The following is a 12,698-nucleotide window of genomic DNA, read 5'->3' as shown; positions in this document are numbered from 1 at the left end:
TGATTTCTCAGGAATTGTTTTCTTCCCCATATTCTGTCCTTCACATCAAAGTAAACGAACATGACAATGAATGCTGGTAGTTGGCTAGGGCTGTGGATCGGCCCCAGTGGTGACATGCTACAATGCTGCCCCGCTCTACTTTGATGTTCAGGTAGTTGGCAAAAAACATTAAAACGTCCTCCCAATAATCTGTCCCATGCACAAGGGGTAGGTTGTTGATAATGATACAGTATCTTTCATGATACAGTCTTTTGATGAGTATCTTTCAATATCCTTCACCTTTTTCTCCAGGAATTGTACCCTTGATACTAGCTTGTTGATAGATGCTTGCTTCTTCTCGAGCTCCCCAATAAGCTTTTCCATAAAATTCATTAATGTGGGGTCACAGCTGTTGATATTGTCGAGTTCATCTCTCAAATTTATCATTAGGGCAGCTAAGAGATAGGGGGTTTAGCTTATGCAGGCCAAATCTGAAACTATTTAACAAGTTTATCACAACAATTAGGCTACTTTTAATCAACTATTACGTTTAACTATCATAAAACAAAAGAAGTTAGACATAGTATTCAAACTTGGGTGAAAATCGTTCCGTATCGTCTCGATTTGCTACAAGTCAGCAGCATCTATTATGTCTCTCCGAGTAGTGAAACATCGGGAAAGACAAGATTTAAAATTAGCTGGCATAGCTACAGCTCGAGCAATGCTAGCACCCCAATGGTTTTTCATGCCATCGCCACAAGCAGCGATAGAATGTGCCATTTAATTCGTCCAAATAAATGGTTCATTGGTTGCATAACACTAAATAAAAAAACCATTACCAGTACCAAGCGTTATTGGAGAGAATAGACACCTACTAGGAAATAGTACACACAAAGAGTACCAATTAAAGACAATCAATTACAATCACAGCATACCTTTGTTCGTCGATTTTTCTCAGGGCACATCAAGCACTGCTAACAGAACCCAAAACCGACAGGTATTATCTGCAACCCAAAACCAATATACAGAAGATATCCATAACCAGCAAGTGAGAATTTGCCCAATCAAAATTGCGCAAACCTTGAACCTTTCTGCATTTTGCAACCGGTCCTGATAATTCAAAACTCGCTCTCCTTTACGGTCAATCCATATCATTTCAGAAGATCGCGGAGAGTTTTCTGTCTGTTTGTCTTGGGAATCTGAGAAACTAGGCTCTTCATAAATCAGAGAATTAGCTGCAAGGCTTCGTGACGGCGGAAGCTTGCGCACTATTGTCATTTTTAGTTTTTTGTTTGAGCGTATCAATTTGGTGGCGTCTTTGTACGAGATCTTTTCAAATGATTGACTGTTGATACTTTTGATTCTGTCGTTCTTTTTCAGACCAGATTTTTCTGCCTGAGATCCCGGACCAATCTGAAACATGTAAAAAAAAGCTGTAGACAACCGAAAGGCAAACTATTTTAATAATTACAAAAATTACGTAAAAAAACTGAAGTCAAAAACTTGAGAACTTTAGTACAATTCGATAATCGCGTGATTTACCTTGTGGGTTTTGAGTGAAGATGGAATTTTTAAGATCAGTGTCTCTCTTTATCAACACAAGCCCAATACAACAAATACCAGTCTATTTTCAAAGATCAACGCAGATTCAGTTCTTCAAACATAGCTGGCAGATTTCCAGAAATCAACCACAATAGCTTCGTAGCTCTGCAGTCTCAAAAAGATAATAAAAAACAGACCAAAAAAGAATTTCTTTTCATTAAATGCTGAGATGTCATATTTGATTCAGAATCTGTTGCTTCTATTGGCTGCTCTTAAATAACTTTCAATTAGAGTGACACACACTAACTTGACTTTATGTCCTTGAATTAAAGCAAGGAAAAGTCAATTTGAGAGTCAGCAAGTCATTTTTGAGAGTGAGGTAAGTCACGTGAGGCCAAAAATGTAATCACGCCAAAGAACAAAAACTCCACTAAAGAATGAAAAATGAGACCATGCACAAAATTCAGTTGAAATTGCATGAACGAATAAAAACAGATTTGAAGTAATTGTGACGTCGTATGGTCGTAACAAAACCGAAAGACTCCTGAATCGACTAGAAGTAAAAATTAACTTACATAATTAAATTCATTATACAATTGCATTTGAAGCAACAAATGCACGAAACAAATTATCAGGAAAAAGTCGAATATTGAAACATTTTCTTGTGCACATTTTCAAGTTGCGACTCCAAAAGCATTGTTTTTAATAGATGGTCTTGAAATATTTAATTGTGTTCGACAAAGGAAAATCAATTGATGGGAAAACACAACCAACTATACATCTCAGAAACGGATAAAAACCCTAAAAAAGAGCTCCTGTTTATTCATTGAGCACCTATATGACCCTCAAATGCACTGAAAAACTCTGAAACATAAGCAAGAAGTAAAAAATGCATAATTCATTTATTTTTATAAAAATATGTACTATCAAACCTTTAATTGTTTACACTTAGAAACAATAGCACTATAAACAACCCTAATATAACAATTTAACGGCAAAAAGCATTTTGAAAACCTTGAAAAATTAGCCAAAAACTTCAAAAACAGAAAAAATACGCAAAAAAACGGTTTAACCTTAGCCTATTTTTGTGAACTGAAACAAATTTAATTATATATTAATGAAATCAAAAGGCCACGAAGACCAACATAAATACTAATTTTAACCACAAGAATTACCTCAAAAGCTTAACAAAAATGTACAAAACCGCACAAAAAAGCGTCTAAAATGGCGAAACCACAAAATTAGCTCTAGATCGCATATAAAAACTTGAATAAATAATTGAGATGGTCAAAAACGCTACCAAACGTACAGTTATTCATTATTTTCGTTATACAGTTATTTTCACATCTACTTTTCTCGCTTGCTATAAAAAAACATGAACAGAAAACTACTCTCTTTTCTCACTTCCCTTCAATTCGTTCAACCGTTTGACCTTAGCACTGTTTTCACGAGCAGCATTGACTATTACATCCTGTTTTAAATACACTCCAAACAATCGATTAAAAAAGACGCCCCACCAATACTCCTCTTCGAGTCGTAAAAAAATCGTGAGAAGACCAATTAATAGCCCCAGCCATCGCTTTGCGGCTATAAATGACAATATTTACCTCCTCAATGATCACAGGTTCGTACGACTCAATCCCTCCTTTTATTTTGAATCCATAAGCCTGATTGAACCTCCTTTTGATTTCAATGTCGAACTCCTCATCTTTGCACATGTTGGTAAAACTCGGCTGCGAAACAAGAGCAGCATCTTTCTCATCCACACCCACTTTATCTGCATTTGTGGAATTGGCTGGCAATGTTTGAGTATTAGCGGAGATAACGCTGGCAACAGGTGCCAGAGTTGCCAATGAAAGAGCTGATGACGCCATGACCTGGGCAGACTGATGGCTGACGGGCTTGTCGTTAACTGTGGGCAAGGACGGGTTCAAAGTTTGCATTACCAAATCAGGGTTCTTTCTCACAGCGGGTGAGTAGTCACTTGATAACCCCACTAAAAATAAAGCAGTATTATTCAAATGAATTCCAATGTTATACGATTACTCGCTTCCACGGTCGCTGTACAAAATTGTTTCGAGCGAAGTATATGTGATCCTCAGTAATCAAACTAGGTAATATATGATTGTGTGAGTTCTTAGTGATAAAAATAGGGTCACACAAAAATTAATAGTTAAGTCCAAATTGATGTAATTGTTATGCTGTGAGTCACTGCACGCGGAAAAGATGATTGTTGTTAAAGAGGTTTTTTTTAATCATACTAGCTAGGTCATACTTAATTTGTATAAATTCTTAGAAGTCATAAAATGATTTTGATGTACCTATAACCGAAAGTCGAACCGAAGTTGTTCGCACTCTTTTAACTGAGCCACGAGTTTTACTTTCTTTCAACATTCTACTACTACAATGGTGATCAATAAATTGCGGTGATTTTTGGAATGCGAATGCATGAAAGTTCAAAGTAGCCAACAAAGTTCACATCTCAATACTCTTAAAAGTAAACTGTTTCAAATTTTAAGGTTTATACAATAAGCCGCAAATAACTATTTTACATTACCCCTCATTCATACTGCTATCAGATAATCTTAATCGTACTTACAAGCCTTCTGCAGCTCTAGAAGTGAATGGTCATTCTTTCTGTTGCGGTAAGAAGTATCCATCTGTTGCAAGTAGTCAAAATCAACATCATGGATGTCATCCAAGTTGAGTGCATTGTACAGGTCGGCTATTAATTTGTAGTAGTGGTCTAAGTGTTGTTTGGGTACAAATGGCAGTAGACACTTGAGGAAGCAGCGTTTGGATACTGTGTCCACTAAGGAACTCAGGTGTAGACATAGGTAGTTCAGATTGCCATTGCCCCTGTAATGTTTTTAAACGGTTGCAAAATGTTAGATTTATGCAAATTTACCTGCCACGTAACTTCATGCGGATTCTGCCGAATTATGCATATCGAAGCAATAAGTTATTTACAGTAATAAAACGTTCAAAAGCAGTGAAAAACACTGCGTACCAATTAAATTTAGTTTCATTACTCTCCTTCGATACCTGATTAAAGGCTGCTCATATTAAATCAATTTGTTTTGCTTTTCTGATCGAAACTGCTGTAAACTTTATTTCAAGATGAAAATAAGGAGGTTCGGTTATATGCGTTTGCACATAATGCCCTGTCCCCGCTCATCCTAATTATTGCCTTAGTTGTGTACCAAATGAAGCCCAGATAGGGAACTTTTCAACTATTAAAAATTCTTCATGCTTTATTAAAAGTTGATGAATTGTTAAACAATGACAAACAAGTATATCACAGCAAGACGTTAAAACCAATGAGACAATTTTACTAGACTGGACGAAAATTCGAATGATCAAAACGTTTAGTTGAAAAAATAACATCAACTCTATCATAAATTTCTTAAAAAATGATCAAGGAAACCCCTAAATTTGCCAGCTCAAAAATTCAGCTACCGATGTAACGAAACATCACACCGAAAGATTGCCGGAAAATAGCCGCCGTTGAGTCCCAAAACCACTATTGGGATTGAAAGAATAGAAAATTACAAAGTTAATTTTTGTTGAAAAAATTTTTAAAGTGCGAACTATTTTGATGTCATTTCTTAGTTGAACATACTCCTCTTTCTTAGTGAGAGGATACAAAGGCTAGTATCAATACCAATAAGCATTAACTAGAGATTGTAACCAAGACTTATAAGAATGCAGTTCAAGTAACGGGCATCTCAAATTGAGCATTATGAGTTGTTTATTTAGTTTCTATTTGATTTCGGATTTTTAATATTGACTCTATTCAATTTAAATTGCTTTGCTGAGCAACTGCTGTTTAAAAGCACTTTCAGCAGAATGAGAGAAGAGTGAAACTAGCGTAGATAAGTCAGAAAATTTTCACGCAAAATATCGAAAAAACGGCAAACACAACATTTTTTGAAAAGACGGGGTGAAAACCAAAAAACGATTTCTATCAATTCAAGCAACCAATTGTATTCCCTTTTTTCTCATTGTCAACATGTCATTAAATGTCATTGAAACCTGTCACTGATGATATTCAATCATACGACAACAAAAACGACCAATTTTCTCAAATAAACTTTCTAGGCAAATAGTGTAAAATTCAGAGGCATTAGTGTAAATAGTGAAGGCAAATAGTGTAAAATTCAGAGAAAGCCATAGTTATCGACTGATACAATTATTTCAGGTAACCGAATCATCATTGGTAACCGATGAGACCTATCATTAATGAGATTGAGGGATAGAAAGCAATAAGTACAAGTACCAGTAAAATTCAAACATAAACAGCGTAAAAGTCACTGAAAGCAATAGCTCTAAACCGAAAAGCCTGTTTGAATAAATTAGGATTTTCATAGCAATCAGAGATCTGACAAAAAAATACTACGCTTTAAGACAACAAAGTTAAAAAACTAGCAAAACTAAAAAATTCGGTAGTATTACCTAACAATTAGTATCAATATCATAGGAAGCTTAAACTTTGAACAGAAACGATTAGATCAATTAAACTGATCGCTAGTAGCAATCTATGATACCTGTTCAAAAAGCGATTAAAATGATAAGAAAAAATAAAACAAATACTCCCAAAACTGAAAAATTTTGGAGAAAAAGTATTGACAAGTTATGAAAATTGCTAGCTAATAACTCGCACCTAATTAGGTTCTCTTAAGCCAAATTATGATACTAACTGATATGGCAACAGAAGTTTTTTAAAAACGTGCGCAAAGTCAAATATTCACTAATATTTTATGACAACAAATAGTGTCAAGTCATAGAAAGTTTTAGATGCCCCCTGATGAATTCAAGCAACTGCAAATAGGCGCAATTAGAACAGATATGTATCATATTAAAAGCACTCAAGGAAAGGAAACACTGAAAACAGTAGTCAAATTGACAGACGTGAAAAAAATTCCCTCTCAGAAACCAAAAATTTCTCAAAACAAATTTCTCACTCTACTCGAAAGGTAGTCGACGAAATCACACCTTGAACGTACTCGACTTTTCGCTACCTTTACTACTTCAGCGTGACGAAAATCATTGAATTCTCACGGACGTGAAAAAGACGGAAAGAAAAAAGCGTGAACAGCTCTTAAAAAAGACAGCACACCAATACAATCCAAATACTTTGGATTGTGAAAAATCTTAGCAGGACAAGTTCTCAATAATGATCCAAAGAATTGACCAAACTACTGAACTTACGATGAATGCTGTACAAAAACGTCAATCTAAGAGAGTCGAGGAAGGTACTGACCCCATATGCGCAAAAATGAGCGAAAAACGAAAAAAAAAACAATTAGAAAATCTTTTTCCTAGATTTAGTGCTTTAAGGATCCCTAAAAACTGCAAAAATTACTTATAATATTGACTCTTTGCGTCCCTAAAGTGAGTACGTATTACAACAACCTGAACAACCTGGTGAAAATCAATGAAAGACAAAGCAAAAAAGAGACGAAAACCGAAGAAAGTTGGCAAAAATAGAACTTTGAAAAGAAGTGACGCAAACTACGAGTAAAACAAAACCTTATCCAAAGCATATCAGAAAACTTTAAAATGGATGAAATGATGTTCGCTGGGACTAAAATTAAGCCGCACTTAAAACACTCACGTGCACTATTTAAAATTAAGTCTGCAGTGCCAGAAGTTAAAATGCCAGAAGTTGGTACTTGGCCAGAAGTTGATTTCCGTTGTCTTTCGTCCTTTTAAAACGTGCGCGTTTTGTGTTTTAAGCATGGTTACGTGACTCTGCAGATGTCACTTGAAATTCTGACGTAATATCTCGAACTACTTCGCGGTTCTCGATAAACGCCAGAAGTTCTCAGTGACTGCAAGCCGAGTCACTTAATCATTACTAGAAGGTTGATAAGAATTCATTGTTGTTCTTGAGACTAAGTGAAAAGACCACAAAAAAACACTAAATACAAAAAATCACGTTTTATTTCTCATAAAAAGCAGGTGTCACAATCTGTAAAACGATTGCTCTGAACTCCACCTACTAATCAGATTCACCTTGTACTCACTAGAATCCCATGACGGCTGCCATTAATCAAATTAATCAAAATTAGTGATGTATTAAGACAGTAGTAAGAACAAAATCCGAAAATAATTGAAAATGAAAAAACAGCAGTTAAAAAGTGAAACAATTGGTTCCTTTATTTTGGCCATTCTTAGCAACCATCTAGATTTGTCATTAAGGAGGACAGGAGACAACAAAGCGAACTAAGTAAAAAACTCAAAAATTCGATAAATAATTCTTGAAAAGAATAAAAGTTGAAGTCATAGAAACAACTAGCTTTTACCTGCCACAATTGGATCGCTTAGAATAATTGACAGTAGCGACCTATGAGACCTGTCCCTAATGAGATGAAACGATAAGACAACAAAAAGTACAACAACACTCTCAACTCAAAAAAATGATTAAAATATGTCCAGAATAAGTGTCAAAGTCTTGAAAACCACTAGCCATAAAAACATAGCCGGCAGAATGCCGGAATAGCTGCGAAAGAATAGACCTGCGTGCCATATAATAGAAATAGAAACAGATACAGATCTAAATTGAAAAAAAATCGACGCCGCTCAAAAAAACTAGGTAAAAAACATTCAGCGATAAATTAATAAAGCTTGTTAAAATTCATTCCGCGGAAGCCTCTTATTAGGGACCTTTACTGAACATATGAGTTCCTTTGACCTTAAACAAATTCAAATTAAGTTTTAAAGTGCAAAAGTCATTTTATTGAGTGAGGTAAGTCACGTATGATCAAAATCTAATCACGCAAATAACCTAAAAACTTTTGCTAAAGCGAGTGAGAAATGCCGTTAGTGAGAGGAAGAAATCATTCAGAAAATTTGACTTTTTCAGTTTTGCTGTGTGAACAAATGTAAAACGAAAAAAGAGCATCAGACGACGAAACAAAAAAAACCAAGAGCACCGCAATATAGCTTCGCTCAGCTTAAAGCTTCGCAGCTATAATCAAACACCTAATAAGGTTCATTTATGCCTCTTTAGCAACCAATGATACTGTCGTTACTGATATTAGGTGATACACCAACAGAGATAATATTAAAAAGTGGGCAAACAATGAGTTCATCTATTTCAGTTAGGCGCCATTAGAAAACAAAAGTATCATATTAATAGCACTCGAGAGAAGAAACACAGAAAATAGAAGTCAAAGTGCCGCACTAGAAAAAAAATTGCTGGCACAACAATACAATTCAAATACTTTTGATTGAGGAGCACTATAACAGCCAGCTGAGATGAGGGAGGCTATTAATAACCGACCAGCGTCTGTAGAATTTCTCTCGAGCAACTGGTCGGAGCTGAAATCTGCATCCAGCTTCAGGTGGGGGGGGGGGGGGGGGGCTTCAAAAAGCGTCATTAGAGATTATTACCTTTTTTAGAAGTGAACTGCCGCCACTTGAGTTCTACTGCTGACATTTCGGAAGAAAGGCGAAACTTAATTCAGGCAAAACAAAAAATCAAGGTCGTAAAGTCACGCTAAAAGTCAAGATCAAAGGAAAAATTCTGCATAAAAAAGACCAAGACGTTTACAATAATTGCTTCAAACTTCGTTCGAGAGCAATTTAAAAGTCATTCTATGACATCTTGACACGTGATCAGATGGTCGTAACAAAATCGAGGAAGAAGAAAAATATCAGTACTGGTCCTGAGAACTATAAATTCAAGCTATGCGTCGTGAGAAAACATACACCAACTTTACTGGGACAAAGTAACGAAAAAGGGGCAATTGGCAAGCAACAAAAATTTTTGAAAGTCAGTGGTGCCAAAGTTCATAAACCACGTAAGCATATAAAAAAATCGTAAGCCACTCTAAAGAAGTCAATATTAAAAAGCAGCCAACCTTTTTTACTTTCAAACAGCAACATATACAACAATACAAATGATTGATACTTATATGATGTCAAAAAATAAAAAAAAACTGTGAAACCAAATGGTGTTTTGGCTAATAAAATTAGCAGCACATTCCACTTTAAAATTAATTATCGTCCCGTTAGAGAGCTGATTCCATTATCATTGCTTTAGCGTGATTTTCCTACTATGATAAAAAATAATTAGAGCAAAATCAAACATCCATTGTCCTTGAAAAAACATTTAATATCAAAGCAAAAGCACGCTTAGGTCAAAACTCAAGCCTCAAAAAATTTAGTTTATAATTCAATAGGAAGCATGTGGAAATCTATTATTGAGACTAAGTTACAAGTCAGTCCACAAAAAGAACACAACACAAAAAAAATCGAAAATCTCAGAAATTTTATTTCAAAGAAACGAAAAATTTAACACAACTTACATCTAACACAACTTACATTTACAATTATTCCTTCTAAGAAGATCTAGCATTTAAGCATTCGAAATTTAAGGGCTAGCAAAAACGACAAGAAAAATAAAAATTGCATACAAAAATTCACCGAAACATTGAGTCGAAGACATAAAAACTATAAGCTATTATTTGAAAACCATATAAAGGTAAAAGAAACTGTTTACACGATTCAGCTTCGGCACATGGTGCAACAACAGACCTCATGCTCAAAAACTCATGTAACAACAAAAACTCAGCTCCTGAGCGGTAAAAGTCTTACCGTAACTAATTGACCTGATGGTCGTAACATAGATCGCGGAAGACAACAAACAAAGGTACTGAAATATTATTTAAAAATAGTCCGATTACTTGACTACCAACAGTCGCAACGCATAAAGGGCCAGTGATAAAGCATATAAACTAGTGAATGAGAAAAATTAGGATGCGCGAAAACGAAAAAAAAATCAAGGGCTTAAAAGTCACTCGAAAAACCTAAAACGGTCAAACAGAAGTTTTACAAAATAAGACCAACACATTTTCATTAATTGCTCCAAACTTCGTTTGAGAGCAATTAAGAAGTTACTGCCAAAAGTCAAAAATCCACAAGTACCTAAAAAGGACAACAATGAAGGAACAAAAATCAATTTAAACGAATATTTCTGAATAAGGATTGAAAGATATTCACCAAAAACATGAAAAAATTTGAATATTTGCACTTAGAAGGTTAATGAGACTTCTAATTGGAATTCTTATGGGTTAATGGGCCAGATTTCAAAAATCTGTTTAAAGGTATGATTTAGGATACACGAAAACTCAAAAGCTATCAAGTGAAAACATCAAGATTCTATCAAATATTCGCTCTTAAAATTTCTTGGCCCTGCCAAAAACAACACGGACATTACTACAAAATTCACAACTTTATTTCAGAACTTCATAAAATTTTATGAAAACACAATCTGTAAAAGATCAGCTGCTCATTGATTGATTCAAACTAAAGCATCAATGCGAAATTAAAAAACATGTTTTAGCTTCAGAAGCGCTCGCGAAAAAAATCAAGAGAAACAACACCGAACCTGCAAGTCAAATTACCGCACGTAAAAATTATCCAAATTTATTATATAATTATCTAAACATTTCTTTCTTAGACCATTTTTTCCCTTTACTTTAAGATGCACTATGGAAAAAATTTGGCTCGTAATTTTACTACTTTTTTGCATTTACAGCGAAGTCGGACTTGTATTAGCGAATTTGGACAGAATGGGTTAAAAATGTGATTTGGCTCCATTTTTCATGAACAACATAAATTCAGCCTAATTGTGGTAGCAAAAGTCGGATCAAACAAGTCAGCAGCACGCTTCCATCTGTAAATGTTATGAGCGATAACACTTGTTATTTTAAACTTATTTTAGCAAAATTTACCAGTGTCTGTGCAACAAATACCGAAAAAGTGAGAAAAAGAGTGGAATCCAGCTGTATGTTTGCAAAACTTTAAACCTCGGAAAATTATAAATTAAAAAATCCTCCAGCAAAATAGTTCATTGCCTGAACCAATAGTTCCCCTACTAGGTGAGCTCGTAACAATTACCTTGAAACAACAGTTGCCAGCATTAGATCATTTCACAAACGTACGTGATGTTTCCATTCGTTACAACCGAGTGCCAGCAAAACCGTCCAATAATACCAACTAAAAACTATAAGTCGAAAATGATACAGGACACATTTGACTAATTCGTTACGATAATTATAAATACTCAGTGGTGATTATAATTATAAATACTCAGGGGCTTTACTCTGTGGTGAACCAGCCTCGTTCCAATATATTAATAACTACATGACGAAAATCAGTAATCTAATAGCAAAAACTTTAAGAAACACACCTGTAGAGATTCAGAAGATAAATCACATGTTGCTGCTCAATGGGAGAGAAGTAGAATTTAAGAACCAGATGCATCTGCATGACATTCTCCTCTATAGTCATCACACCATTATCCATATCTCCATTGTAACTCAACTGGTTTGTCGATGGAGATGCAGCCGTGCATTCAGTGTCGTAAAAGTGCTCTGGATGTGATGTCATTGGTTTCTATTGTCATCGGCACCTGAAAATTCAACATCTACTATTGTTGTCTGCTGTTTATGAAAGAAAAATCTTCAATAAAGGTTCCATCATTTCAACTGAAAAATGAGGAATGGTAGCTCAAGGGTTCAAATTACCGCACGATAAATGAGAGACAGTCAAAAACATAACATGCTAACATTGGGCAAATTGCTCTCAAACGACAGGCGGGGGTTTGTGGGCGCAAGCGTGCGGGCTTACCAGTGAAGTGGGTGCCCTTCACGCCATGAATTTGTCTCAAACCGTTCACTTTTCGCTGAATCCCATACGACTAGTGAGCCGATAGGCTATAAGAGAACTAAATAATCTTTGGTCTTCAACTGTTTAAACCCGTTTTTGAGGACAAAAAGTCAGATGATTAGACAAAAAACGATCGCATGAAAAGTTGGTAGTACAAGAAATCGCAGATTGTCAAAATAGCCGCGATAGATTCGTAGGTCAGTCTCAAAAAGAAAAACAACCCGAAAAAGAAATTTCTATTCTTTTTATTAGCCTAGATATTTTGATTAAGAATCTCTGAAACTTTTTACTGCGTCTATTAGCCGATCTCAAATAAGAGGTAGGGATTCAGTTGAATTTCCCTCCTCGAATTAAAGTCAATAAAATTAATTTTGAAAGTGAGCCACTCGTGACCCAAAAATTAGTCACACGAATTAACAGAAACGTAGCCAGAGGACTCCGGAATCTAAAGACTCCGGTAAAACATAACTTTCTCCCAGCCAACTACTGACTATAAT

The 12,698-nt window shown here is 35.2% G+C and overlaps 1 protein-coding gene across 1 annotated transcript in view; it reads right to left on the bottom strand.

Annotated features, from left to right (window-relative positions):
• The window catches only part of LOC142348778 (uncharacterized), a 38,329-nt gene extending 26,209 nt beyond the window's left edge, over positions 1-12,120 (bottom strand). The window contains exons 1-4 of the mRNA XM_075400314.1: positions 11,723-12,120; positions 4,121-4,380; positions 3,129-3,517; positions 1,060-1,392 (exon numbers count right to left, since the gene is read on the bottom strand). Of these exons, the coding sequence (XP_075256429.1) occupies positions 1,060-1,392; positions 3,129-3,517; positions 4,121-4,380; positions 11,723-11,922 (1,182 nt within the window). The 5' untranslated portion in view covers positions 11,923-12,120. The remainder of the gene's footprint in view (positions 1-1,059; positions 1,393-3,128; positions 3,518-4,120; positions 4,381-11,722) is intronic.
• Positions 12,121-12,698: the final 578 nt, after the last annotated feature.

Source organism: Convolutriloba macropyga, chromosome 1 (genome assembly GCF_964194025.1).
Source record: "Convolutriloba macropyga chromosome 1, txConMacr16.3, whole genome shotgun sequence".
Lineage (NCBI taxonomy): Eukaryota > Metazoa > Xenacoelomorpha > Acoela > Convolutidae > Convolutriloba > Convolutriloba macropyga.
Note: the sequence above shows the minus strand (reverse complement) of the source record. Positions and strands in the feature narration are given on the sequence as shown.